Below are 25,626 nucleotides of genomic sequence, written 5' to 3' on the forward strand. Positions count from 1 at the left end.
AGCGAAGGGCGTGGCGCCATCTTGAGCAGGTCAAGCGCTCTCGGGGCACCCGCCTCGGCGCTTCGGGTTAGTGGTCGTCGCCCCAGCGACTGAACCTCGAACGCAAGGAAAATCCAACTCCTCGGGGAAAGAGCGATTCCACCATTTCGTTGAAGCCCCAGTTCCCAACGAGATCCCGCCTTCTTATTGATAGCTGGCGCCTGTGGGCGTTACGTGACACCTGCTAATCTTATAAACTCGTACTCTGCAAACCCACGGTAGTAAACTATATACTCAGTGTTCGGGAGCTAGGTCGGCATCCAACTTGTGAATTCTTTACATGAACATAAGACGCATTCCGAAAACCAGTGCTTGTTTCCTTTACCAGTGATCTTCCCTTTTTCAAAGGAGCACAGCATTGCCGGGCGCCAGGCTTATTGTCTATCAGCGGGTTGAATCGCATCGAGAATCGCTTGGGATATTTCGTTGATCTCCAAAGCCTTCTCGGCTTTGGATATTGGGTGGTGAGTGGATAGAAATAAAAATAACTGCCCTCACACCGTCGGAAAAGGTTTTATGGGCCTGGAATGACAGCACCGTGGGTGGGGCGTTTGTCTTGCACGGGGTCGCCCGGGGTTCGAGTCCCAGCATCCCACCGGGTGCCCCGAGCACCGCCGGGAGTGATTCCTGAGCGCATGAGCCGGGAGGCACCCCTGAGCACGGCCGGATGTCGGCTGCAAAAAAATGTGAAAAAAGATCATGCCATGAGATGCTTTTTAAAGCTCGAGGCGGAAGGGGATGACGTCATTCGCCCCGACCCACCGGGCCTGGACGGCGCCGGAGGTTTTACAGACCGGGGCGGCCCAGAAGAACCTGGACCACCAGAAGGGAAACTGACGCTCCTGCAACCCGGGACAAGTCCCTCAACCCCTTCGCCCTCGATTTCCCGAATTCCCCCGATTTCCAAGGCTAAAGGCTCAGGCACCAGAACCGGGCAGCCCGCGCCTGGGCTCCGGCCACGGGCTCGGCGAGCGCGAGCTCGAGTCGCCCCTGCCCGGACCCAGGGGGCGGCACGACCCTCGTTCCTGCAACTTGGACCTTCCCGCCCCGCGCGCCCCGCCCGCGCGCCCGCCCCCCGGGAGGGCGGGGCCGAGTCGCGGGCGCGGTGACGTCGGCGCACGCGCCGCGCTCCCGGGGCGGGGCGGGGCGGGGCGGACGGGGCGGGGCCTCCCTCCTTCCGCCCCGCCCCCCGCGGGCGGGCGTCGTGCGCAGGCGCAGCCCGGGAGATGGCGGCGGCCGGAGCGGGCCGTCTGCGGCGGGCGGCGTCCGCCCTGCTGCTGGGCAGCCCGCGCCTGCCCGCCCGGGAGCTGTCGGCCCCGGCGCGGCTCTACCACAAGAAGGTGGGCGGCTCGCGGGGGCGGCTGGCGGGGCCCGCCGGGCACGGCTGCGCCCGCGGGAGGGACGCGCCCCGCGCCCCGGCAGGTGCAACGGCCCGGGCCGAGCGCGCGCGGCGGGGCTGGGCGGGCCGGGGGCGGGCGGGGGGCGACCCGGCCACTCGCCGCGCCCGAGGAGCGACCCCCGCCCCCGCCGGCCCGACTCCGGCCGCCGCCGCCCCCGCCGGGCCGAGTGACCTTGGGCCGGTCGCTGCCCGGCGCCCCGAGGGCCAGCCCCCCCCCCGCCGCAGGGTCGGGGCCACCCCCGGGAGACCCCCGGGGGGCTCGGAGGGGCGGGCCGGGGTCCCGAGCCCCGCGTCTGCTGCTGCTGCTGCTGTTGTTTGGGTCGGCGGGTGGGAGGAGCGTCGCCCGGGCCCGGGGCGCGGAGCCCAACGGCGCGAGGGACTGGCCGTGCCGGACCGGGCTGGGCTGGGCTGCCCAGGACCGCGCGCCTCCCTGCCCGCCCGCCCGCCCGCCCACCCGGGGTTGGGCTTGACCCGTGGGCCCGACGTCGTCGGGATTGACGCCACCGCGACTCGGGCCACCCGACCAGGGCTGCTGCGGTTCTGGGCTGGGGGGTTCGGGCCCGGACCCCCGGGAAAGGGCCGGTTCCGACCCAGACTGGGCCCGGAAGCCCCCTGGGTTGCAGTCGCACTTGCTCTTCGGATTTGTGGATCACGCAGATGGGCCCTTCCTGGCTGTTAGCCAGGGTCTCATCTCTCGAAAAGTTCTTTTCCCCCAGGGGGTGGGGGACCGAGGAAGGAGAAGAAGAAAAGACTCGGGTCTTTTCTCCCCGACCTTGATGGGTTTCCTTAGATGGAATTGGATCTCGGGCTTGCTTTGAAACCCGAACCCTCGACTTGGAGGGATCGACATCAAACCCAAAAGAAGTGATTGGGGAGGGGGAAGTTATGGAAGAAAGGTGAATAGGGTACAGCCAGAGGCGACTCAGGGTTCTGTCTCCCAGGGAGCCTCGGGGAGGGACCTTGTGGTGCTGCGGCTGGAACCTCCCTCTGCCAGCCTGCAGACCTGTGCTCGGGACCACTGAGCCATCCCCACGAAAGCAGCGTCTCTCTTCACCCTCTGTTCCAGGTTGTGGATCATTATGAAAACCCGAGAAACGTTGGCTCCCTAGACAAGACATCGAAAAATGTCGGGACTGGACTGGTGGGGGCCCCGGCGTGTGGCGATGTGATGAAATTGCAGGTATGGCGGGCGCCCTGCCTCTCTCTGATCATCCCTCGGTCGTCCTGGACCTCCTGGTCCCCGGAGCGTGTCATTGAGGCTCCCCGTCTTGACTCCTATGGGATGGGCTGAGTCAGTGCCCCACGTGATTAGAGCAGCACTCAGGTGGCCCTGGCAGGGTGTAAACCGACAACACCCTTCTCCTGGGTGAGCTCAGTGTGGCCAGGTCAGAGGTCTTGTGGACCTGACCAGTCAAACGGAGACCGCAGCTAAAGTCGCCCCGGAGACCCGAAATGCAGGAAATCAGACAGCCCCCATGTCACAGACAACAAGAAGGCAGTGGCTGGCCTCGGGCTGGGTGGGCAGCTTGCCAGAGGCCTGCCTATCTCAGAAAACAGAAACAGGAAGGAACCACTGCATGGAGTCGGGCGCTCCCAGAAGAAGGCATTGACCAGAGAGGGTGATGCTTCGAGAAACATTCAGGGCCGGAATAGAGGCCTTAAAGGATTCGAGCACAGGCCACGCGTTGGGAGGCCCATTTTAACTCTGGGCACCCTCGCTCCACCCCCATATGCACGTACACACACACACCCAGAAATGACCCTTACGGGTAGAGGAGGCTGAAGTATCCCCAGGCACCACCGGGTATGGCCCCAAAAACCAAAAAAAAGAAAAGAATCCTGTCCCCCAAGCTTGCGCAGAGCTGCAGAGAAGGGTGTCCCTCCAGCCGGCCTGTCTTCCGCATGGCACCCGTGTCATCTGAACAGCTAGCGAGCTGTCCTGTGTTCTCCTGACAGAAAAGGACAAGGCCTACCCCGCAGTTCACGCCGGGATTACTGAAGAACCTTCAGTTCTGGCTCCAGCCAGAGCCCTCCGCAGGAGACCGCTTCCGGGGCTGGTGGCAGGAGCCGCCGCTGAGTGCCCTTCTCTTCTCTAGATTCAGGTGGACGACAAGGGGAAGATCGTGGACGCCAGGTTCAAAACCTTTGGCTGTGGCTCAGCGATCGCCTCCAGCTCTCTGGCCACGGAGTGGGTGAAGGGCAAAACGGTAAGGCTGCCCCCAGGCCGACCGGTCAGACCCCGCGTCCCGCTCCCCGCTCCCCGCAGACCTGCCTTAGCTTGGGGACAGGTGGAGGACAGGGACAGGTGTCTTTGTTTCTGAACCTCTGGGACATCCCAGTTCACGGGGGCTAGGGGACCGATAGTTCCCTAAATACCACTCTTGAGATTTTTGGGTTTTTTTACCCTAGTTTTGATTACCTTCTTTTCCGTCTGGGACTTTTGGCTCATTTGGGAATTTGGCGGGGAGGGGGAGGGTTGGTTTGTTCAGCTGGTGCCTTTTTGCTGTTAATCAAGTTTTCAGAAGGGAGCGGGACTGGAGAGGGAGCTTGGGCTCTCCCCAGGGTTGCTGCTCCCGCTTTGCTCTCCCGGGACTGCGGGGGCTGGCCCAGGGGAGGCCCGTGGCCTGTCGTCCTGGCAGGGAGAGGCCTGGCGGACCGTCTGCTTGTTTACGTCCTCCCGTCCTGTTTCAGGCAGGCCGAAAGGTGACTCCCAAGGACCGTGAAATACCACGGGGCCTGGCTTGAAGGAAGGATTAGAGGATCAAAGGGCACAGGCATGGGACGAACACACACACACACACACACACACACACACACACACAAACAAGAGCAGCCTGCAGGTGGCGGGCCGCAGGCCCCTCCCGTGACCGGGACCCATTTTCTCTCCTTCCCTCCACCAAAACCACTTTTCCCAGCAGCGAGCAGCCAAGGGAGATGGTCCCAGGCCTACGCCCCCTGTTAACATGGCTCCGGGCCTCAGGTGGCTCTCCTGGGAGCCCAGGCCACAGGGGGTTCTCTGGCATGAGGCGGGCTCCTGCCTTCCCGGACCTGCCCCAGGGCGCTCTGAGTGATGCCGGAAAGGGAGGCGGGTGAGGCCTTGGCGCTTTGGCAGAGCTGGGGGGGAGGGGTGGGCAGTGCCTCCCCCCCATGTGGGCACAAACCCGCCTGCCGCGTGCTGTGTCCTTGGCACCTTGTCAGCATGGAGGCCTTGGCCTTGAGGCCGCAGAGGAGCCTGGTGATTGCTCCGGTCCCCAGACCCGCCTGCCTCTGCCGCCCTTCTGGGATGCCACTGGCCTCAGCCTCCCTGCCCGCAGGGAGGGGCTGCGGGTTTCTGCTGGACAGCGCAAGGCACAAAGCCCGCCGGGGAGTCGCTGCCTGCGGCCCGCCCCACAGACTTCTCAGACTTCCAGCTCCACCCCTGACCCCCGGGGCACAGCTTGCTGACCTGCTCCTCCTCCCCTGGATCCTCTAGGTGGAGGAAGCCCTGACCATCAAAAACACGGATATCGCCAAGGAACTCTGCCTGCCCCCCGTGAAACTGCACTGCTCCAGTGAGTCTGCGCCCACCCCTGCCAGCCTGCTTCGCAGTTACTCTGCAAAGACCCCAGTGACCCCGTCTAATCAGGGAGTCCGTCCTCGTGACCTTCCACATTAGCGCCCCGTTGGTCTCCATCATCCCCAGGGGACTCTAACGGGGAAGATGCCCAGACTTCGGGCTGAGTGTTCTGTGGCTTTGTTTCTGGACCTTTGGGACATCTCAGTTCACAGGTGCCATCACCTTTCCCCACTACAGATGAGGAGTTGGGGTTGCAGACTAGGAGAGGCGGGAGTGAGGCCAGGTCTGGCCCCATCTTCGTCAAGGCAGGGCCAGAGCTGGGGAACAGCAGCCTTGGCCGTTCCTGTTGATTGTGGATGTCATCACTCTTGCCCAATGGTGGCTGTCAACAGCAGCATGTGCATGTGGGCACACGTGTGAAAGTGAAAGTGTGTGTATGTGTGTGACATGTGATGCACACATGCGCACCTGTGCGCTGAGCCCCATGCTGAAATGTTGCAGTTCTCTCCGTCTTAAGTCTTCTCTCAGCAATCTTAAGGCGGGAATGAGACACGGTAGCTTGAACACATTCGGAGGTTACTCATCAGATGCGTTCAGACTGCAGAAATCAGGCCTCTCGCCGGGGTCAGTTAAGACGGCGAGAGCCATGTGCTGGGCCAGGCACCTGCACACAGTCTCCGGGAATCGAAGACCCGGGACCTTCCCACTGGGGCTGGAATTCCAAGTCCCCTGAGTAAAGGCCACAGCTTGCAAACATCCCCACATAGTTTCAGAAAAGCCTCTGCTGCTGCTCGGCCACCTGTGGTCTCTGGCTTGCCGCTGCCCTTCCTGCTCTCACCTCTTACGGTCCAGCATAGCACCCCAGAGTGTTGGTGCCAGTGCCATGCCACCAGCCAACTGGCCTGGCTGTCCACCGAGTGCTGTTGGTGGGTCCCGACTCTGTCACCCTTGATGGCAGTCGCTGCACTGTCCCGGCAGGAAAGGCCCGGTTGCCCCATTTCACAGGTGAGGCTGGGGAGGCCAGGAGCTCGGGAGCCGACTCAGACTCGGGGGTAGCTGGGCCATGGGTCAGCCCCACAACCTCCCCGGGGGCTGATGTGGCAGGCAGGGCTCACGCGACCCGCACGGCAGCCTCAGCGCCTCCAGAGCCCCAAGTTGACCCCAGTCAGTCCAGAAACTTGGACCCTCTGCGGGCCAGCGCTAAAGCACAGCCGGTAGGGCATTTGCTTTGCACTCGGGCAGCCCTGTGTCCCCAGAGCACCGCCCAGAGTCGGGCCTGAGCACTGCTGGGTGTCGCCCAAAACCCGAAAGGAAAGGAACTTAGGCTGTCTTGCTTTCCGGTTTCTTGCAGTGCTGGCTGAGGACGCCATCAAAGCTGCCCTGGCCGACTACAAGCTGAAACAAGAACCCAAGAAGGGAGAGGCCGAGAAGAAATGAGCGCCAGGGCCAGCCCCAGCCCAGCCCGCCTGCAGCCCCCGTAGTCGCGCAGCAGCCCCCAGCACTGCCCCAGCAGAGCTCCGCCACGCGCACGACACCCGCTGCCCCGTCGTGCCTCGAGTCACCCGACACAGTGTCCGCGTGCTGAGTCCTGCGCTTCCTTCCCGTCCACTCCTCGCCTTAACGCAGCCCACAGCGAGTCCTGTGTGTGTCTGGCCACAGAACTGAAACCAGCATCGCCTCCAGCTTTGACGGCTCACAAAGTGCGCACCCCCCTCCCCCCCGAACCTAGTCGGAGGGAGATGACCAGCCCGCTCCCTTGGTGTGACGATGTGTCAGAACCAGTTCCTGTACATAAAGCAGACCATCATACACATATCAATAAAAGAACGTGAGACAACGTTTTTCTCTAGTAAGTCTCATCTCTCGGATTCTTCCACCCACGAAAGTGCTGCCCAGGGCTCCGTGGCGTCCCCCTAGGTGCTGGCCCACGCTGACATGTTCTTTGCCAGGCCAGCCAGACAGGAGGAATGGTGGACAGAGGTTTCACAAAGTCAGGCATTGGGAGTATGAAGCAAGGGGGATGGTGACCACAGATGGCCACACTTCTCGTGGCTCACTGCACCATAATAGACTGACAACTTGAAGCGTGTCTGGGAGATTTCACCAGTGCCTGAAATTGGGGAAGCGTTAGGATCCCACCGCCGTAGACTCAGAAAGCACACGTGGGACTTGACTTACAGACAGACACAGTACGGCAGGAAGGGCATTTGCCTCGGGTGCAGCAGGCCACATTCAATCCCTGGCACCCCGTGCGGGCTGAGCTTGCCAGGAGTGTTCCGTGTGCAGAGCTAGGAGTAAGCCCTGAGCCCCACAAGAGACAAGGTACGGTACGGGGGGTAAGACGCTGCCTTGTTTGTGACAAACCTGATCGAACCCTCAGCGCCAGATATGGTCCCCTCGGGCCACCTCTGAGTGTGGACCCCAAAGCAAGGCAAAGTTCCCTTCCACACGTCAGGCATGAGCCATGTTCTCTGATCACCTGTGCTAACCATTCTCCGCCCCAAGCCGGCAGGTAGGGTGCCCCCGTCTCCTGAGAGTTTGCACCTCTCTGCACCCCTGCCCCCCTCGATCTTCAGCGCGCTTCTCCTGCTGCCTCCCCGTTCAGGCATAGGCTGACCGCGCCCTCGGCATTACGCATGTTAAAAATGCTTCGTCCTCTGGTGACGGGCAGAGAACTCGAAAGGCCCTTCCCTCGGCCACCAGTGGAGAAGATCACAGAGCAAGGTCCTCCTTGCAGTCTCCAATTAGCACCGGCGTGGAACCTGGCGAGCCGTCCCCTCGGGTGTGTCCTGTCACTCCCTCTGCGCCCGGCCCTCTCCCTTCCTTGCATGTGGTGACCCTGCCCTTGCCACTGTGTTCTCTGTCATTTCTCAAATGACATGTTTCGGTCAGCATCCCGGCTGTCGGAACTGCATCCTGCTTCATCAGAAGCCACTCACAAACAGCCACAGCAACAGAAGAGCCCAAGCCCGGAATAAGCCGGGAGGCCGCTGAAGGGGATGAAAACACTTAGGGCTGGAGCCATAGTGCAGCAGGGAGGGCGTTTGCCTTGCACACAGCCGACCCAGGTTGGATCTCCGGCATCCCATGTGGCCCCCCAGTCACCAGAGCCAGGAGGAACCTCTGAGCATCACTGGGTGTGACCCAAAAAGCTTTTAAAAAAGAAGAAGAAACCATTTAAAGGGCTTTCACGAGCCCCCTTTTCCGAGGCTGGCCTAGTTTTAGCCACAAGAGGGCCTCGTGAACCCGAGCGAGCTCAGGCCTCTCCAGGTCTGGGAGCATTTCTGAGTTGGCGCTGAAGCCCTGCTCGGCACCAGGCTCTGACGTCTGGACCCCACCATTTCTGATAGGGGCTGGAGCGATAGCACAGCGGCAGGGCGTTTGCCTTGCACGCAGCCAACATGGCCGACCCGAGTTCGATTCCTCCACCCCTCTCGGAGAGCCCGGCAAGCTACCGAGAGTATTCGATATGCCAGACACAGTAACAACAAAGTCTCCAATGGAGACGTTACTGGGTCCGCTCGAGCAAATTGATGCACAATGGGAGGACCGTGACTGTGACATGATTTCTGATAGCGCCTGTCAGCGGTGGACATTGTTTCAAACCAGGGAACGACTCAAGAGGTCAGCTCCTGGGCTGAGCCCCCCCAAGCCCACGCTTCTCTCACCTCATTTCCTTCTGGCAGAGTTCCACACAGGTTCAAGCCACAGGGCAGAGGTCACCAGGAGCGTTCTCACGAAGAGCATGAACGAGCACCTGGTTCCGTCATGTGGCCAGCTCACTGCCCAGCCCTGGGTCCTCACCATAACTCGGCATCGGAGTCACAGGGAGTCCCATCTGATCTCAACACCCCATGAAGTCCGATGCTCCGTGGTGAGGGCCTGGTGCCGGGGAGGTGAGGGAGGTCAAGGTGTGTAAGCGCCCCACACGTTGTATTTCACAAAGCAGTTTGCTGAAGCTATTTCAGGGGCTGCTCCGGGTCTCACAACAGAGGACTCAAGGGGCCAGAATGATAGTAAGTACAGGGGGTCGGGTGTTTCCCTTGCATGTGGCCAGCCCAGGTTCGATCCTCGGCACTGCGTATGGTCTCCTGAGCCCCACCAGAGTCATCCCTGAGCACAGGATGAGGTGTAAGCCCTGAGCACCACGGGCTGTGCCCTCAACCCACTCCCCACAGGAAGAAATAGTAGCCCGCCACACACCCTTGTGCGTCTCATTATTTGCCTTGCAGTCCGATTTCTGGAGGTCCATTTAGATGTGTCGCGCTCTACCAAAGAGCTGCTCAAGTATTGTGTATTTTGTATATGCTGTTTCCAGAGCAATGTCTTCATGGGTCATATGTTGACCCTATGCCCTATGTATGGGGCTGGAGCGATAGCACAGCGGTAGGGCGTTTGCCTTGCATGCTGCCGGCCTGGCCGAACCAGGTTCGATTCCTCCGCCCCTCTCGGAGAGCCCGGCAAGCTACCGAGAGGATCCCGCCCGCACGGCAGAGCCTGGCAAGCTCCCCGTGACGTATTCGAGATGCCAGACACAGTCGCAACAAGTCTCACGATGGAGACGTTACTGGGCCCGCTCGAGCAAATCGATGAAGAACGGGAGGACAGTGTCTTCATGGGGTGGGGGGGCGGGGGGCTGTAGCTGATACGATTCATGACTTACTCAAGGCTCTGTGAGTGCTTATGGGGTGCATGGGGTAGATGGGCAGGTGTGGATGGGTGAAGGACGAACGGATAGAGTGGGTGATGGAGGAATGGGTGGATTGAGGGTAGGTGATGGGTAGGTGGGCGGACAGGCTGGTGGGTGGCAGGAAGGTAGGCAGGGGAATGACCGGGTGGGCAGAGACTCAGAAGTGTTCTCACCTACCCTTCCTGGAAGTGTCAGACAGGGCAAGTGTAGGTCTCCCGGGAAGGGATGGCAAAGGGTAGGGTAGCCCAGTGGCTTCCCGCCCCTTTCCACCTGCGGACTGGCGCTGCTCCAAGCACCGCTGGTTGGAAACGGCGCACCGTGTCCCCACGCCAGCTGAGGTCCTCTCTGTTCCATCCTCGCAGGGCACCAGGCACAACTCCGAACTCGCCTCCAATTTGCATGTCTGAGATGTTATTCCTGGACGGGGGCCACTGGGAACCACATGAAAACGCAGTTTTGGAACCTCAGCTGAAGGACTGTCCTGTCAAAAAGTCTCCGTCTCGGTCTCGGAGCCATCCGAAAAAGCCAGGCCCCCTGGCCCTCGAGACCAGCGAGGCCCCTGGAACTGCAGACCAGAGGGGAGCGGCGCAGGTGACTCCCAGGCCGAGTCCCGGGAGAATTAGGGGACCCCTGCGGGCAGAGGAGCTCCAGCCCCAATTGGAACATGGGTCACAGTCATCCCTGGCTCTTCCTGGCTCATCTGCGCCAGCCTCCCAGAGGACATCACTTACCTCCACACCCCAAGTAGCCCGCTCCCCAAACTAACTGCCTCCACTCGGGGAGGTCGTAGCCTGGCCGCGCAGAGGGCAGGGAGCACTGGAGCAGGCAGTCCGGTCCCAGGGTGGCCGCCACGTGGGGACCTTGAACAGGTAGCTCACCACCCCGTGCCTCAGCGTACCTACCTGCAAAACGGGCACAAGGCAAGCCACTGCCGGATGGGGCTGTCAGGACAATGAAATGAGATCCTGCATGTGGCCCAGGAATGGAACCCATGGAACACCGGGGCTCTGTCGGGACCAGTTGTGCATGCTGGACATTCCGTATAGACAAGGTCATTTACTACTCAGAGAAATCTTTTTTTTTTTCCCTGTCTTTTTTGGGTCAGACCTGGTGATGCTCGGCAATTACTCCTGGCTGTGCACAGAGAGACCATCTGTGATGCCAGGGATCGAACCCGGGTGAGCCCCATGCAAGGCAAATGCCCTCTCTGTTGTACCGTCGTCCCTCTGCCCCCTCCCCCCAGGAAATCTTAAAACACTCCAGTGATCCTGTTTCACAGAGACAAACTAAAAGTCCACAGAGGGGTTGGGGGTGAGGAGCAAGCAGTATGTCGGGCATTTGCCTCACACGCAGCCGGCCCGGGTTCGATCCCCGGCATCCCACAGGGTCCCTCGAGCACCGCCAGGAGTGATTCCCGAGTGCGGAGCAAGGAGTAACCCGAGTACTGCCAGGTGGGACCCCAAAACCCAAAATAAATAAGTGAACAAAAGGCAACAGGATCTAGCCTCGATCACAGCGCCAGCCAGCGGCAGGGGCAGGGCCGTATGTGCACCCACACCCTCTTCCTGTCCCTGGTATCATCCAGGGTCGCAACAGCGGGACTGTCACCACCGTTACTCGTGGTTCCTATTCCTTCCACTGTGACTCCTAACGCAGTACGACTGCTGCTAATACGTTACTCGTTCACTGAGTACTGGGGGGCAGACCCAGCGGTTTTAAGAGGCTGCTCCCAGCCCAGTGCTCGGGGGTCATTCCCAGCCCAGCTCAGGGAGCCACACGGTGTCAGGGGTGTCCCTCCCAGGGACAGAGCCTGCGCTAGACCGTGGAGCATGTCTCCGGTCCTGTTTCTCAATCTGCGAAGACCGTGCCTGCCCGAGGTTTCCAGGCTCTGTTGTCTTGGCCATTAAGCCTCACAGGCCTCCGCAGTGACACCCATCTGTGGTCTGACTCCACCCTGGTAGGAGACACACAGACCTGATGACTCCTGTCGCTCGTGGTTGGATGGGGCCGCTCCCTCACCGTGTTGGGCCACCACAGGGCACGGCTATTCCCTGGCCCGGCCTCAGACACCACCATGCCATCCCCACCCTGCTATCTTTGGAAAGGACACATGAGACGTGCCAGCTCCCGCCGGGTCCCAGAATAACGCGGCGACTTCTTGTTCCCCAGTGCTGTGCGTCCAGACCCCCAGGGTCTCAGACCAGGAGGTCGAAGACGGCACCAGGGCTGGAGTGAGAGTGCAGCAGTCGGGCGCGTGCCTTGCACGTGGTTTGACTTGTGGCACAGGCTTGACCCCCCCACCTGGTGCCCTGAGCAACAGTGGGAGTGATCCCTGCGCCCAGAGCCAGGAATCCGCCACGAGCACTGCTGAGGTGGCGAGAACACCTTGGGTACCAGCCTCACCTCTGCCCTCCTCTCTCGGGTTGATCTGAAACACAGCCCGACTCTCTCTGCATAGATTTCCTCCTTCCGAAGAGCTGGCAGAATTCTGGTCTCTGAGTCAGGATTGCTGGGAGGGCGGAGTGACTTATGCCATGTCAAGTTTTGAGCTCAGTGACAGGCCGGGTAATGCTTCAGTGGCAGAGCACATGCCTAGCATGGGAAAGGCCCTGAATTCAGTCCCCAGCATTGCAGGTCCCCCAAGCACCGCCACCTGTGACCCAGGTGGCCCTGAGCACTGAAGGGGCCCCGAGCCTTTCAGTATCTTTTGACGCCTATTTTAAGAGGTCTCTGGAGTGACCCTTGTCTACAGGACTTCCTTGCACAGCGTTCCCCTGGCTCTGTCCTCAGCCTGTTCTCCTGCAGGTGTCCCAGTGCTCTGAGCCCCGTGGCCTGGCCGGCTGCCCCCTAACACTGTCAGATCCGGGCTTGACCGTACAGGGTCTCCTCACTCTGGTCCCCCCTCCCCATCCTTGTAGGTTCTCTCTATCATCAGTAGGGTCTGGGGAGGGGTGAGGGCACAGCCCTCTGTCTCTGAGAAGGCCCTGCCTGGGGGCCTGACCTCTCACCTCCTGTCCCCAGAGGCAGACGGGGAGACAGGAAGGAGCAGGGGGTGCTGGTGGGCTTGGAGTTCTTTTGTTGTTAGATGATTTTTTTTTTTGCTTTTTGGGTCACACCCAGCGATGCTCACACCCAGTTACTCCTAGCTCTAGGCTCAGGAATTACTCCTGGAGGTGCTCAGGGAACCATACGGGATGCTGGGGATCGAACCTGGGTCGTCCTCATGCAAGGCAAGTGCCCTCCCCGCTGTGCTATCGCTCCAGCTCCAGTTAGATGAATTCTTTACAGAGCTTTACACCAACTCCTTATCCCATGACCGACATGCAAGTGTCTTCTCCCATCCCATGGGCTGTCTCTGCATTCTCCTTGTGTTTTCTTTTTTTAAAATTTTATTTATTTATTTATTTATTTTTTGCTTTTTGGGTCACACCCAGCGACGCACAGGGGTTCCTCCTGGCTCTACACTCAGGAGTTACTCCTGGCGGTGCTCAGGGGACCATATGGGATGCTGGGAATCAAACCCGGGTCAGCCGCGTGCAAGGCAAACGCCCTCCCCGCTGTGCTAGCGCTCCAGCCCCTCCTTGTGTTTTCTTTGACTATACAGATGTGCTCTCTGGTTTCATGTCGTCCCAATGATTATTTTGCTTTCATTTCCTTTGAGGTTGGGGTTGAGACCTCCAAGATTTATCTAATGCTGATGCCGTGGGACATTTCAACTCCGCGCTATTGTTTGTACATGCTTCGTGATTTAATTCATCTTGAATTTATCTTCATACATGGACTCAGAGAGTGGTCCAGTTCCATTCTTTGGCATGGAAACCGCCCGGTTTTCCCAATGCCATATTGCTGGAGAGATCTTCCTTTGCATCACTGTCATTTATTTCTGGGCTTTGAATTCCATTTTGTTGACCCTTGGATATCTTAATTCCAATTCTGCAGGTTTGATATTGAGTCAGGTAACATGATACCTCACTTTTTTCTTTCCTCCATCACAGACTTCCCCTTTAGTTATCTAAGGTTTTATGGGCCCATATAAACGGTTTTTTTTCTTTTGGGGGTTCTCTCGCCCTAAAACATTTCAACCGAATTCTAGATAAGATGGCTTTCAGTCTGTGTACTGCTTTTAATTTTGACATGAACATTTTTATTACATTGTCACAACCATTACATGGAATGTACTTCCATCACTAAGGTCTTGTTTCAACATGTCTCGTAGTTTTCAATAATTGTTTCGCCTCTTCTTTAACTTTGACTCTTTTGGATGCAATTAGAGATGAATATTTTTCTTAATTTTGTCTTCTTGATTTTGCTGGAATTTTTACATATTTTTACATATGTAGCACTGTCGTCACGTTGTTCATCAATTTGCTCGAGCAGGAGCCAGTAACATCTCCATCGTGAGACTTGTTGTCACTATTTTTGGCATATCAAATACACCATGTGGAGCTTGCCAAACTCTGATATGCAGGCAAGATACTCTCGGTAGCTTGCCGGGCTCTCCGAGAGGGGCGGAGGACTCAAACCCGGGTCAGCCGCATGCAAGGCAAGTGTATATGCATATATATTTCTCAATATGTGATCATATTACTTGCAAATGCTGATAACGTGACTTCTTTCGCAGTCTGAATTCCTTTTATTTCTCATTTGTTGTCTCGGGCTAAGACTTCTAATACTAAATGAAATAGAAGTGCTGATAGCAGACAATCTTGTTTCGTTTCTGATTTTAAAGAAAAAGCAGAGCCAATATCATAATACAGTGCGTAGGGTGTTTGCCTTGCACGCAGACCACCTGGGTACCATCCCTGACACCCCATATGACCCCTCAGCGACCTCTAGGAATAGTCTCTGAACACAGAGCAAGGAGCAAGTTCAAGGAGCAAGCACACCACCAAGTGTGACCTAAAAAGTTTTTTTTTAAATAAAGTTTTCAGCTTTCTCACTGTATCTCACGGTGATTCAATGAAAAATTTTTAAATAAATAAATAAATGATGAGACCAGCCATAAGGGTGAGTCACCGCAAGAGGTGCCACAGTACCATTGAATTCGTTTTTATCTGCTTAAGAAAAAGTCGATTCCAAAAATGATGCCTGAGCCCCTTTTACGAAGCAGGAGCTAAGCCTCCCTTGTGCCTGGGGGTGGGGAGGCTGCCTTTCTCACACGCCGGCCCCTAAGGTCTGCCACACAGAGGTTTTCAGTGATGTCTGAGCTTCACATTTTTTGTGCCCTCGATTCCTGACAAACGCATCGTCTCTGTGTCTAAAAGGCGTATAAACGTGTTGCTTGCCATCCTCGTGGGGGGAAACCCCAAATTCTAGGGAAACTTTGTACAGGTGAAATTAAATTTGCCTATTTCTCTTCTTAAAATAAAGTTTTCAGTTTTTCAGCAGTATGACATTAGCTGCAGGTTGATATCAGAAGGGTCTTCTGACTTCTTGTAGTCTGTATATCTTTGTTTCATTGAATTTTTCAGGCATAAGTGGGTGCTGAATCTCTTGTCAGGTGCTTTCAGAATCTATTTCTAATTTGGGGGGATCATTTTTAGTCAATTATTCAAAACAAGCAACACAAAATAAAGTTTTTAGCATCTACCTTTGGCGCACACTTGGGTGGTAGTGGGAAAACTCAGAGCAAAGGTGGTGGGAAGGTGAATGGGGGTGGGGGTGGGGCATTGGTGTTGAAATATTGAATGCAATGAATGACTCTGAACAACCCTTTGAAAATAAAAAATGAATAAATGTTTTAAAACAGAATCTTTCTATTGTCGTGGGATTTTTCTGTCTTCCCTTTTATCTATATACATTACGCCTGCATGTTTTATTGTAATAAATTACATGTATTATATTGATTAGTTGGCCAAAACCCAACCTTGCATCTCTAAATTAAATCCCACTTTATCTTGATGTAGGAACCTATTCATATATTTGATATTTAAAACTATGTGTTATGTCACAGATATATGACAAATAATTATACAAATTTGATACAAATATCACTGTCACTGTATTCCCGCTGTTCATTGATTTGCTCAAGCGGGCCCAGTAACGTCTTCGTTTTGAGACTTGTTACTGTGTTTGGCATATTGAATACATGACGACTAGCTTGCCAGGCTTTGCCGTGTGGGTGAGATACTCTTGGTAGCTTGCTGGGCTCTCCGAGAGGAGCAGAGGAATCGAACCCGGCTCGGCCCGGCTGGCTTCGTGCAAGGCAAACGCCCGACTGCTGTGCTATCGCTCCAGCCCAAATGTATTTGATTAAAATAGATTTGGTGTTTCCAGATATGTTTGTAAATATCGACTTTGATATCTACAATTTTTTTTGATATCTACAAATATTGCGCAGGGAAATTTTCCATCTATTTTCATCAGAGTAATCTGGGGATTACCAGACTCGGGGCCGGAAGCGGTGCTGGGGACTGAGCCACTGCGTGCCAGGATTAGCCCTGTGCTGTCTCTCTGTCCCCATTTGTGACTTGCGCTCCAGGGAGGGAGGAGCTCTAGGGTCCAAGTTCAGGAGCACGGGGAGCCGCGTCCCGGAAGCCTTCTGGTCCGTCGTTCCGAATCCAGCCCTACTCGGTAGCAGTCCTTGGCCCCGTGCCCGCTTTCCTCCACCCCTTTCTGGGCAAAGCTAGAGAGCCGTGCTCAGGGGTTCCCGCCCTCGATGAGCCGCAGGACGCGGAAGACCCAGGCAGGGTGAACGAAAGTCTCACCCTGAACGATGACGTCCTCCTGAGGGATGCATGAAAGCACCCTGGGGCGCTGGGCTAGGCGTGTGTGCTTTTTCATGGCTCTGGCTGGCCGAGGAACCTTCGTGCTCTGCCAGAGTTGAAGGAGCCTGGTGGTTTGCAGGTGATTTGCCTAAAGCGTGTGAGAACCAAAACGGACTCGAGCGTGTGGAGGAGACGGCCACGGGAGAGGCCACCCTGCGTGTGTCCATTTCCGCCGCCTCAGGGCCTCTGAGCACGGCTGGGGGTGACTCTGGTGATCCTCCAGCAGTGCTGGGTGTGACCGTCGTTTGAAACAATCTAAAGGCCAGCGCTGCGTTGAGAGGGAAGCAGGTAGGTGGAGAGCGGAGAGGGCCGCCCTCGCTCTCAACTCTGAACGAAGCTGTTTCGCTTCACTGTTCGTTTCCTCCTGGTTTTTCTTTTCTGTGAGGGCAGCGGGCCCAGGGAGCCTGGGTAAGTAAGGTCAGGACTGACTCTCCTTTCCTGCAAAGAGCAGTTCCTCTCTCCAGCCCGGTCCCGGCTCCCTGAGAAGTCAGGTGGCCGGATCACGGCCCTCGCCGCCGCCCTGCAGAGCAAGTGGAGGTTGGGCGCAGCTAAATGACTGTCTGGCGGTGCTGGTGAGACGTCAGGGCTGCACCATGCAGGGGCTTATCCGTCCCCGATGTCACCCAAGCACATCCAGACGTTTCTCTCCTCTCCCCTCCCACCTTTCTCTCTCTCAGCCCTCCGCCCCCTCCCGTTTGAGGCACTGTGGTTTGCAATGCTGTTACTGAGAGGGCATCATGCGTCTCACTTGACCTCCTCTGAGCACTCAGTTCCCGTCCAGAGTGACCCTTTCCAGCTCTCATTGTCAGAGTGGTTCCTTCTTGGTCCTAACTTGTGAAGATTCCCACAACTTGTGGCAGTCTTCCTACCGTGGACCAACCCTCCCGACCCTTGTTTCTACTGTCTTTGGGTATTATTCTCATGTGTGGCATATATATGTGTATGTATATATAGGTATATGTATATATGTATGTATGTATGTGTATATATATATACACACACAGTGCAAATAAGTGTAATGACTCCGACTCATTTCACTCAACCTGATTTTCTCCATGTCCATCCATGAATAAGCTTATTTCATTTCATTTTCCCCCACTGGCTGCATAGTTTTCTGTTATGTAGATCTCTCAGAGTTTCTTTATCTGCGCCTCTGTTCTTGGGCACTCAGGTGGTTTCCTGATTCTGGCTCCTGTGAATAGTGCTACAAGGAACACAGGAGTGCAGATGGCTTTTCTGCTGTGTGTTTTGGGCCTCTAGGGGGACATTCCCAGGAGTGGTATTGCTGGGACCTGTGGAAGTTAAGTTTCTAGTTGTTGGGTTTTTTTTTTGGGGGGGGGGGGGGTTGGTTAGTTTTTGTTTTTGTTTTTGCTTTTGGGTCAAACCCCAGCAGTGCTCAGGGGGGTTCAGTCCTGGCTCTGCACTCAGAAATTACCCCTGATGGTACTCGGGGGACGCTATGGGATGCCAAGGATCGAACCCAGGTCCGCCACGTGCAAAGCAAATGCCCTCCCCCCTGTCCTATCACTCTGGCCCCAAGGAAAGTCCATCTCATTCTCAATAAAAGGCTGGATCACAGGATCCTCTCTGAGAGCTGCCTTCCCTTCCTTCTCCCCCTTCACATAAGTCACCAGCAAGAGCGTCTGGGGGCTCCTGGTGGTGGAATCAGGGGTGACCCCACCCGCTCCAGGGCAGAGGACGCCACGGCCAATCCCACCGGCCGGGATCGCGTCCAGCTTCCCCCCGAGGCCCCTTGTCTCCCAGGCTGCCCCCTGGCGCTTACGCGTTTCATGACCAGGAGTCGCGCCAGCAGCCACGCAGTGGTGTTTCCTCTGCACCCCTTTCTCTGGGCACCCGAAGGAGCAAACAGTCACCTCTGTTTTCCTCCCGGTCCCCCTCCCTCCCACCCCCAGCGCTTGCCCACCCGAACCCCAGAGCACCGCTACAGCAGACAGGCACGAAGGAGCAAGTGTATTCTCTCACTTCCAGTCACCTCCAGCCCACGGCTCCCTGCCCCACACAGGCCCCTTGGGACGGCCTCTCTCTGCGGGGGGGTGGGGGGGTGAGAGGGCAGCCACTCTGACCCTGAAGCTTCCCGGCAGGCCTCAGGGTCTTTCCCGCTCTCGTCCCTGGGGATGCGACCCCAAGGTCAGTCCTCGCAGGGGCAGGGCGCGTCCTTTACTGTCCTGGGCAGCTGTGGGCTGCCTCCTCCCCGCGCCCCTCCTCACGGGGACACCCCCGGGGTTGGATGCCCTGAGACCACAGGGACACAGTATCCCCCCTCCCACACACACACACAAAGGGGCAGTAAAGAGGCATAGCAAGCCAAAGTACAACCGCCCTCACGCCCCCTCATCCCCTCGGCCCTGCCCCCACCCAGAAGCTCTGCTTGGCCCTCCCGTCTGCATCCAGGGGTGCTCCCAACTGCCCCGGCTCACAGCCTTCACCCCAGCTCAGGAACTTTGCTCCTGCCGTCTCCCTGGGCCCAGAGCTCTCCCCCAGCTCCTCACGGCTGCCCGCTCCCCAGGTGGACCCGAGAGGTAGAAACCCCGGCCCCTCCCCCGGTCGTCACCCGCTCCTGTTCCTGGCATCTCATTTTCTGGAGTTCTCTTGCTGCAGGCAGCCCCGAGGGGGGACTAACCAGGAATCTCCAGAACAGTCTAGAATAATCGAGAACCACCTAGAACGGTCACGGCGGACAGCTGGTACCACCAGGTGCCAGGGGCTTAGCAGGTAGCCACACCCGAAGCCTGCACCTGGCCCCCACGAGGCAGCGGCTCAGACCCCCGTGGCCCAGAAAGCCTCCCACCCTCTGTGTCCACAGGAGAGGGCACCCAAGGACCCACAGCCTCCTCCAGCGCAAACGGAAAGATTCCACAGACTCCGGCAGATTCGCCTTCTCTCCACCGAGCAGCCTGGGCCAGAAAGTGATTCACTGTTGCCGACTTTGCTTCCCAGTGAACCCTCCTCCCCACACCCCAGACCAACTCTCCCTAAGAAAAATGCACCCCCACCACAGGCCCCGTACACACACACACAGACACACAGACAGACAGACACACACACACAGACAGACACACACACACAGACACACAGACACACAGACAGACACACACATAGACAGACACAGACAGACACACACACAGACACACACAGACAGACACACACACAGACACACACACACAGACAGACACACACACACAGACACACAGAGACACAGACACACAGACAGACACACACATAGACAGACACAGACAGACACACACACAGACACACACACACAGACACACACACACAGACACACACAGACAGACACACACACACACATACACACAGACACACAGACAGACAGACACACACACACACACAGACACACACACAGAGACACACACACAGACACACAGACACACAGACAGACACACACACAGACACAGACAGACACACACACAGACACACACAGACACACAGACAGACACACACACACAGACACACACACAGACATACACACAGACATACACAGACACACACACAGAGACACACAGACACACAGACACACAGACACACACACAGAGACACACAGACACACAGACAGACACATACACAGACACCAGACACACACACAGACAGACACACAGACACAGACACACACACACACACACACACACACACCTCGGGCATCCTAGAGAGGAATTTCAGGCCCCCACATCCCCCCAGCCTGTCTGCCACCAGCATTTTAGCACAGCCTCAGAATGTCTCGAGCTATGTCTGGAACAAGGGGGGTGGGGGTGGGGGGAGCTGGTCCCCCGGAGCACTTCGGAAACAGCCGCCAAAGTCAGGCGGGCAGAAAGCGCTGAGCCAGCGCGGGACTTTCTGTTCCGATTCCTCGCCCTGCCAGGCCCGGGCCTCAGCCCTGGAGAAGCATTAGGGCTTGGGGACGAGGAAGAGACCAGGAAAGCCCAGAAGACTGGGGGGGGGGGGGGGGCGGGAAACGGGGAGAGGAGGGGGGAGCGGGCCGGGGAGCGTTGCCACGCGGACGCCGAGGCGGCTGGTCCCACTGCCAAGGCTTGGTTCTGCCCAGCAGCCGCGGAGCAGCAGAGTCGCAGGCTCCTGGCGGGAAGCAGTGCGTGCCCGTCTGCACCGCAAGCCCTGGCAGTCGGAAAGAGGGAGAAGAGGGAGGGCTTCTTAAAGGACACGCCCGGGATGGCAGCAGAGACCCCGCCCAGCAGGCAGCGAGAAGTGGTCACTGAGCCAGGCGGGCTGCCCCCACCTCCAGCACCTCCGCCGTTTCTTCCTCTCTCGAGACCCCCGTCCCCTCCCCCTCTCTCACCTCCCCCTCATCTGTCATCTCCACCATGATCACTATCACCTCACCTCCCCCCTCCATCCCCTTCATCCCCGCAGGTGCTTCTCCACTGTCATCTCAGACTTTGCTACCAGGACCACCTCTCTCCCTATCAGCTGGTCACCACCCTGGCCAGCAGTCAGTTACTGAGTTAGAAGTTTCGGCCATTGTAGTAACACACACACACACACACACACGCATACGCACACGCGCGCACAAAGGCAGGCAGGCAAGAAGCAATGAAACCGTTCTCACGAAAGCTGTAAACATCCACCCAGAATTTCTTCCTGGGGCTGGAGCAGTAGTACAGCGGATGGGGCGTTTGCCTTGCATGCGGCCAACCCGGGTTTGATTCCCAGCACCCCATACGGTTCCTCGAGCACCACCAGGAGTGATTCCTGAGTGCATGAGCCAGAAGTAACCCCTGTGCATCCTGGGTGTGACCCAAAAAGCAAAAAAAAAAAAAAAGAATCCCTTCCTGAGCGAGCGAGCACTGGTGGGCAGGGACCCGAAACAGATACACACAGATACACACTGCCTTGGCTCTCCTGGGGAGTCCTTGAAACTCAGTTTCTCTCTGACTAGGGTGGAACTGTACCCATTGTTTGCATACTATGCTCACCAAAGCCCTACAGGACCCTCCCTGAAGGGGTAAAGTGAGGCAAACAGGTTCTCTGGGGGCACCCCAGGCCCCTCCAGTGATGCATGTACTCTGCCTTCCTGTGACCGAAGTGTCAGGTAAGTTTATGTGAACAGAAGTTTCAGGGGAGAGGGGTTCTAAAAAAAAAAAAAACAGTTGAAGTTCCTTAGCTATATAAGCAGCACAAAGGGAAACTGAGGGCAAAGACAGGTGATTGGCAGAGAGGAGGTGCTTTTATTTATTTATTTATTTATTTATTTATTTATTTGCTTTTTGGGTCACACCCAGCGATGCACAGGAGTTACTCCTGGTTCATGCACTCAGAAATCTCTCCTGGCAGTGCTCGGGGGACCGTATGGGATGCTGGGAATCGAACCTGGGTCTGCCGCGTGCAAGGCAAACACCCTCCCCGCTGTGCCCCCGAGGAGGTGCTTTTAAAAAGAAATGAGACATTCCACAACTCCGCCACGTCAGCTCCACAGCTCCACAGCCAGCGTGGGAAGGGACACCAAGCGACATCCATGAAACTCACAGGTACACCCAAGCGACATCCATGAAACTCACAGGTACACCCAAGCGACATCCATGAAACTCACAGGTACACCCGTCTCCAGGCTGAAAAACTGCTGGGGCTCCTCAGGAGGGGCCAGGGAGAAAATCGTCCCAGATCCACAGATCCTGGAGCTCCTGGAGGCAGCCAAGGGACAGCTCCAGACCCCACACCCGGCTGCCCAGTGGGATCACAGCAAACTAGACGGGAGAGCAGCGCAGAAGGGCACCAGGCTCCTGAGCAAAAGCAGTGACACAGGAGGCTCCGCTGGCAAGACAGCTCCAGAAATACCAGTGCCTTTAATAACGGCACGGTGCGATACGACAATTTTCACAAACATTTCCACTGAACGATTTTTTTATGATTCCATTTCCCATTTTGTTGTAATAGGTGTCACTGTCACTGTCCTCCCATTGATCATCGATTTGCTCGAGCAGGCCCAGTAGCGTCTCCATTGGAGACTTTGTTGTTACTGTGTTCGGCATATCGAATACGTCACGGGGAGCTTGCCGGGCTCTGCCGTGCGGGCGAGATACTCTCGGCAGCTTGCCGGGCTCTCCGAGAGGGGCGGAGGAATCGAACTCGGGTCGGCCACGTTGGCTGCGTGCAAGGCAAACGCCCTACCGCTGTGCTATCGCTCCAGCCCATTAATAGGTGATACATAATAAATTATTTTGTGCCTTGCCAAGGAGGCAGGCTGGCAACAGTGTGGGGAACTGAGGACAATGGAGGAGGGAGGGTCACACTGCTGAAAGGACTGATGCTGGAATATTGAATGCTCATAATGCAGTTGTATTATGCACAACTTAGTAAACCGTGGGAAGGCAGGCAGGCAGAAAAGGAGGAAGAGGGGAGGGAGGGAAGGAGGGAGGGAGGGAGGGAGGGAGGGAGGAAAGAAGGAAGGAAGGCCTATTCTTTTTTTTTTACAAGCAGGGGTGAGGGAGGCAGATCAGAGGGTTGGAGGACAGGCACCCCTGGTCTTGCCCGAGGACCACATGGTCTGCCTAGTACAATTAGTGACCCCTAGAACCACCAACATCACAGAACCCAAGCACCAGCCTTGAGATTCTGACCCGGCATTGACAGGAGTGACCCCAGTTCCCTACGTGTACCCCAGCTCTGTTTAGGAGAAACAGGCAGGCCTATTCTTAATCTCCGAGAAATCAGAACTGTGCCAGGAACTACCATGTAGCACTTCTAGCCCCTCAGAAAACCAAGACTGGAACTCAGCGGTGCTGTCCAGGCGAGGGAAGCAGGAGCACGGCTGAACATTGGAGATGCGTCTCACCCCTTCAGCCCGGCCACCCCACCTCCTTCAGCTGGACACAGAAGCAGGGCACTCTGGGAGCCGCCCAGCTGCCATCTGCCTCCTCCCTGCTCTCCAGGGCCTGCTCCTACCCCCACGCCATCCTGAAGGAACCGTGGCCTGGCTCCCCCCCAGAACACTTGGGGTCCAGGTGAGCAGACGTCTGCCTTCACCCCTCGGTACACGTGTGTTCCCCACGCTCAGCCCTCCACCCCCAGAAGTTCTGAGCTCGGGCAGACGGGAGCCTGAGACTCCGCTCACCAGCAGTGGCCTGGCCCACGTCACCTCCATCGTTACAGCTGCTGATGTCAGGACCTCACGGAGGAGAGATAGTACAGCGGGGAGGGCACTTGCCTTGCACACAGCTGACCCAGGTTCGATCCTGAGCACCTCAAGGAGTCATCCCTCGCACAGAGCCAGGAGTAAGCTCTCGGCCAGGAATAAGCCTTGAGCACAGAGCCAGGAACAAGCCAGGAATAAGCCCCGAGCAAGCACAGAGCCAGGAGTAAGCGCCGAGTGTCACTAATGTGGCCCAAAAAGAACCCCCCAAATTGATAAATAGATACAAGATTTATTATTTATTATTAACAGATATTTATTTATTATCTACTTATGAACAGATAAAAAAGGCCACACCTTCTACAAGATCATTGTCGGTGATTTTAATGCCAAGATAGGACCGAGATTAGCCGAAGAATTCCACATCAGGACCCATGGCCTAGAATGGAATGAACAGAGTGAGAGACTGTCTGAGTTCGTCATGTCAACCAAGACCATTCATGGTAACTCACAGTTCCAGAAGGCCGAATCTAAACTCTGGACATGGGAGTCTCCCGGTGGACGATTCCACAACGAAATAAACCACATCATATTCAATCAACGGTTTTGCCTGACCGATGTTGCTGTTGTCCCAAAATTCCAAACGGGATCGGACCACCATCTCCTTCGTGCAAAATTCTACTTCACAGAGCAGGGAGAAAGGGCTGCAAAGTTTAAGAAGAGGACTCCCAGAACGACCACCAACTGGGAGCTCTTTGGCACTAATGCTGCAACATGGGAAGATGCCATTGTTGACAACATTGACAAGGAATACAATCGACTGGTTCAGCACCTCTATGATTGTGCGAGGAACGCCAAGAGATAGCCACAAAAAAACTGTCTTTGAAAACTCTTGAGCTTATTTGCCAATGTGCTTTGGCGCATGCCTCAGGCAACCGCAAGCTAACGTCCGAGCTCGCAAAGCAGTGCAGAGATGCGATCAAGGAAGACCTCAAAGAGAGAAGAGCAGAAGTACTGGTAGATGCGGCATTCAAACTCAATACATCAGGATCCTCCGTGAGCTGTATTTGAAAGGAGCTAGGAAGGCTAGGAAGGAGTTAATTAACTTGCAGAATTGCTTTCTGTAAACAGTTCAGCAGCCTTGAGGTTACGAAATTGGATTGAACCCAGTAGATGTTTAAGGTATGGGCTAGAATAAGACATAACTATTTAAAGATAGATAGAGTGTTTTGACCATCCTGGAAACTGAAACTATGTGACTGGGGCAAGATGTTCGGGTCGAGATACTCCAAGAAAAACCGCAAGGAACCCAGCAAACCACGTATTGGCAAAATATGTGCAAAATAACACGTATTGGCAATATGTGGTCTTTGTTCTCAAACTGTACAAAAGATGACCTGTTTCGAAGTTCGAGGCTCCCAGCCTCTGCCCGTTCTTGGGTACGGTGTGGAGCCCCAGCATGCTGGTCTGAATAAAACCCAGCTTGAATTCCTGCAGGAACGATGTCTGTCTGGTCTCTCCGTGCCTCCCAGGGCTAGGGAACTCCCGACCCCAACATATTACGGATTCACTACCAGGGTCTCACCATTCTACAAAGAAGTAATCATCAATGTCAAGAGAGGGGTTTGGCAGGGTGATACCATTTCACTGAAACTCTTCAGTGCCACCCTCGAGAACATCATGCGACGACTGGACTGGGAAGAAATGGGAGTGAAGATAGACGGTCGGCAACTACACCACCTCCGCTTTGCTGATGACATCGTTCTAATAGCACCAAACATTAGCCAAGCGGCACAAATGCTGACTGACTTCGACCGTGAGTGTGGAAAGGTCGGACTACAGCTGAATCTTACGAAGACAATGTTTATGAGAAACAGCCTCGTTCCTGACGCTCCATTCGCTCTCAACGGGACCACCATCTCCGAATGCAACAGTTATATATACCTAGGTCGAGAAGTCAACATGATGAATGATCTGGCACCTGAGTTGCACAGGAGGAAGAGAGCGGCTTGGAACGCCTTCAAGAACGTCGAAGAAATAGCTAAGAGGACGAAGAAC

At 56.3% G+C, this 25,626-nt stretch overlaps 1 protein-coding gene across 1 annotated transcript; it reads left to right on the forward strand.

Annotated features, from left to right (window-relative positions):
- The first annotated feature begins 1,249 nt into the window (after nt 1-1,249).
- On the forward strand, nt 1,250-6,833 carry ISCU (iron-sulfur cluster assembly enzyme). The gene is made up of 5 exons (XM_056114460.1): nt 1,250-1,379; nt 2,505-2,618; nt 3,535-3,645; nt 4,911-4,989; nt 6,346-6,833. The coding sequence occupies exons 1-5, from the start codon at nt 1,266-1,268 to the stop codon at nt 6,429-6,431; spliced, it is 504 nt and encodes a 167-aa protein (XP_055970435.1). The 5' UTR covers nt 1,250-1,265; the 3' UTR covers nt 6,432-6,833.
- The last annotated feature ends 18,793 nt before the right edge of the window (nt 6,834-25,626 follow it).

The sequence above is a fragment of the Sorex fumeus genome, unplaced genomic scaffold (genome assembly GCF_029834395.1).
Source record: "Sorex fumeus unplaced genomic scaffold, SorFum_2.1 ptg000025l, whole genome shotgun sequence".
Classification (NCBI taxonomy): domain Eukaryota; kingdom Metazoa; phylum Chordata; class Mammalia; order Eulipotyphla; family Soricidae; genus Sorex; species Sorex fumeus.

Bases quoted from the DNA above. Each gene is read 5' to 3' on its own strand.
- ISCU (XM_056114460.1), top strand. From the start codon at position 1,266: ATGGCGGCGGCCGGAGCGGGCCGTCTGCGGCGGGCGGCGTCCGCCCTG. The intron at 3,646-4,910 runs GTAAGGCTGCCC...TGGATCCTCTAG, and splicing joins AGTGGGTGAAGGGCAAAACG to GTGGAGGAAGCCCTGACCAT. The intron at 4,990-6,345 runs GTGAGTCTGCGC...GGTTTCTTGCAG, and splicing joins CGTGAAACTGCACTGCTCCA to TGCTGGCTGAGGACGCCATC.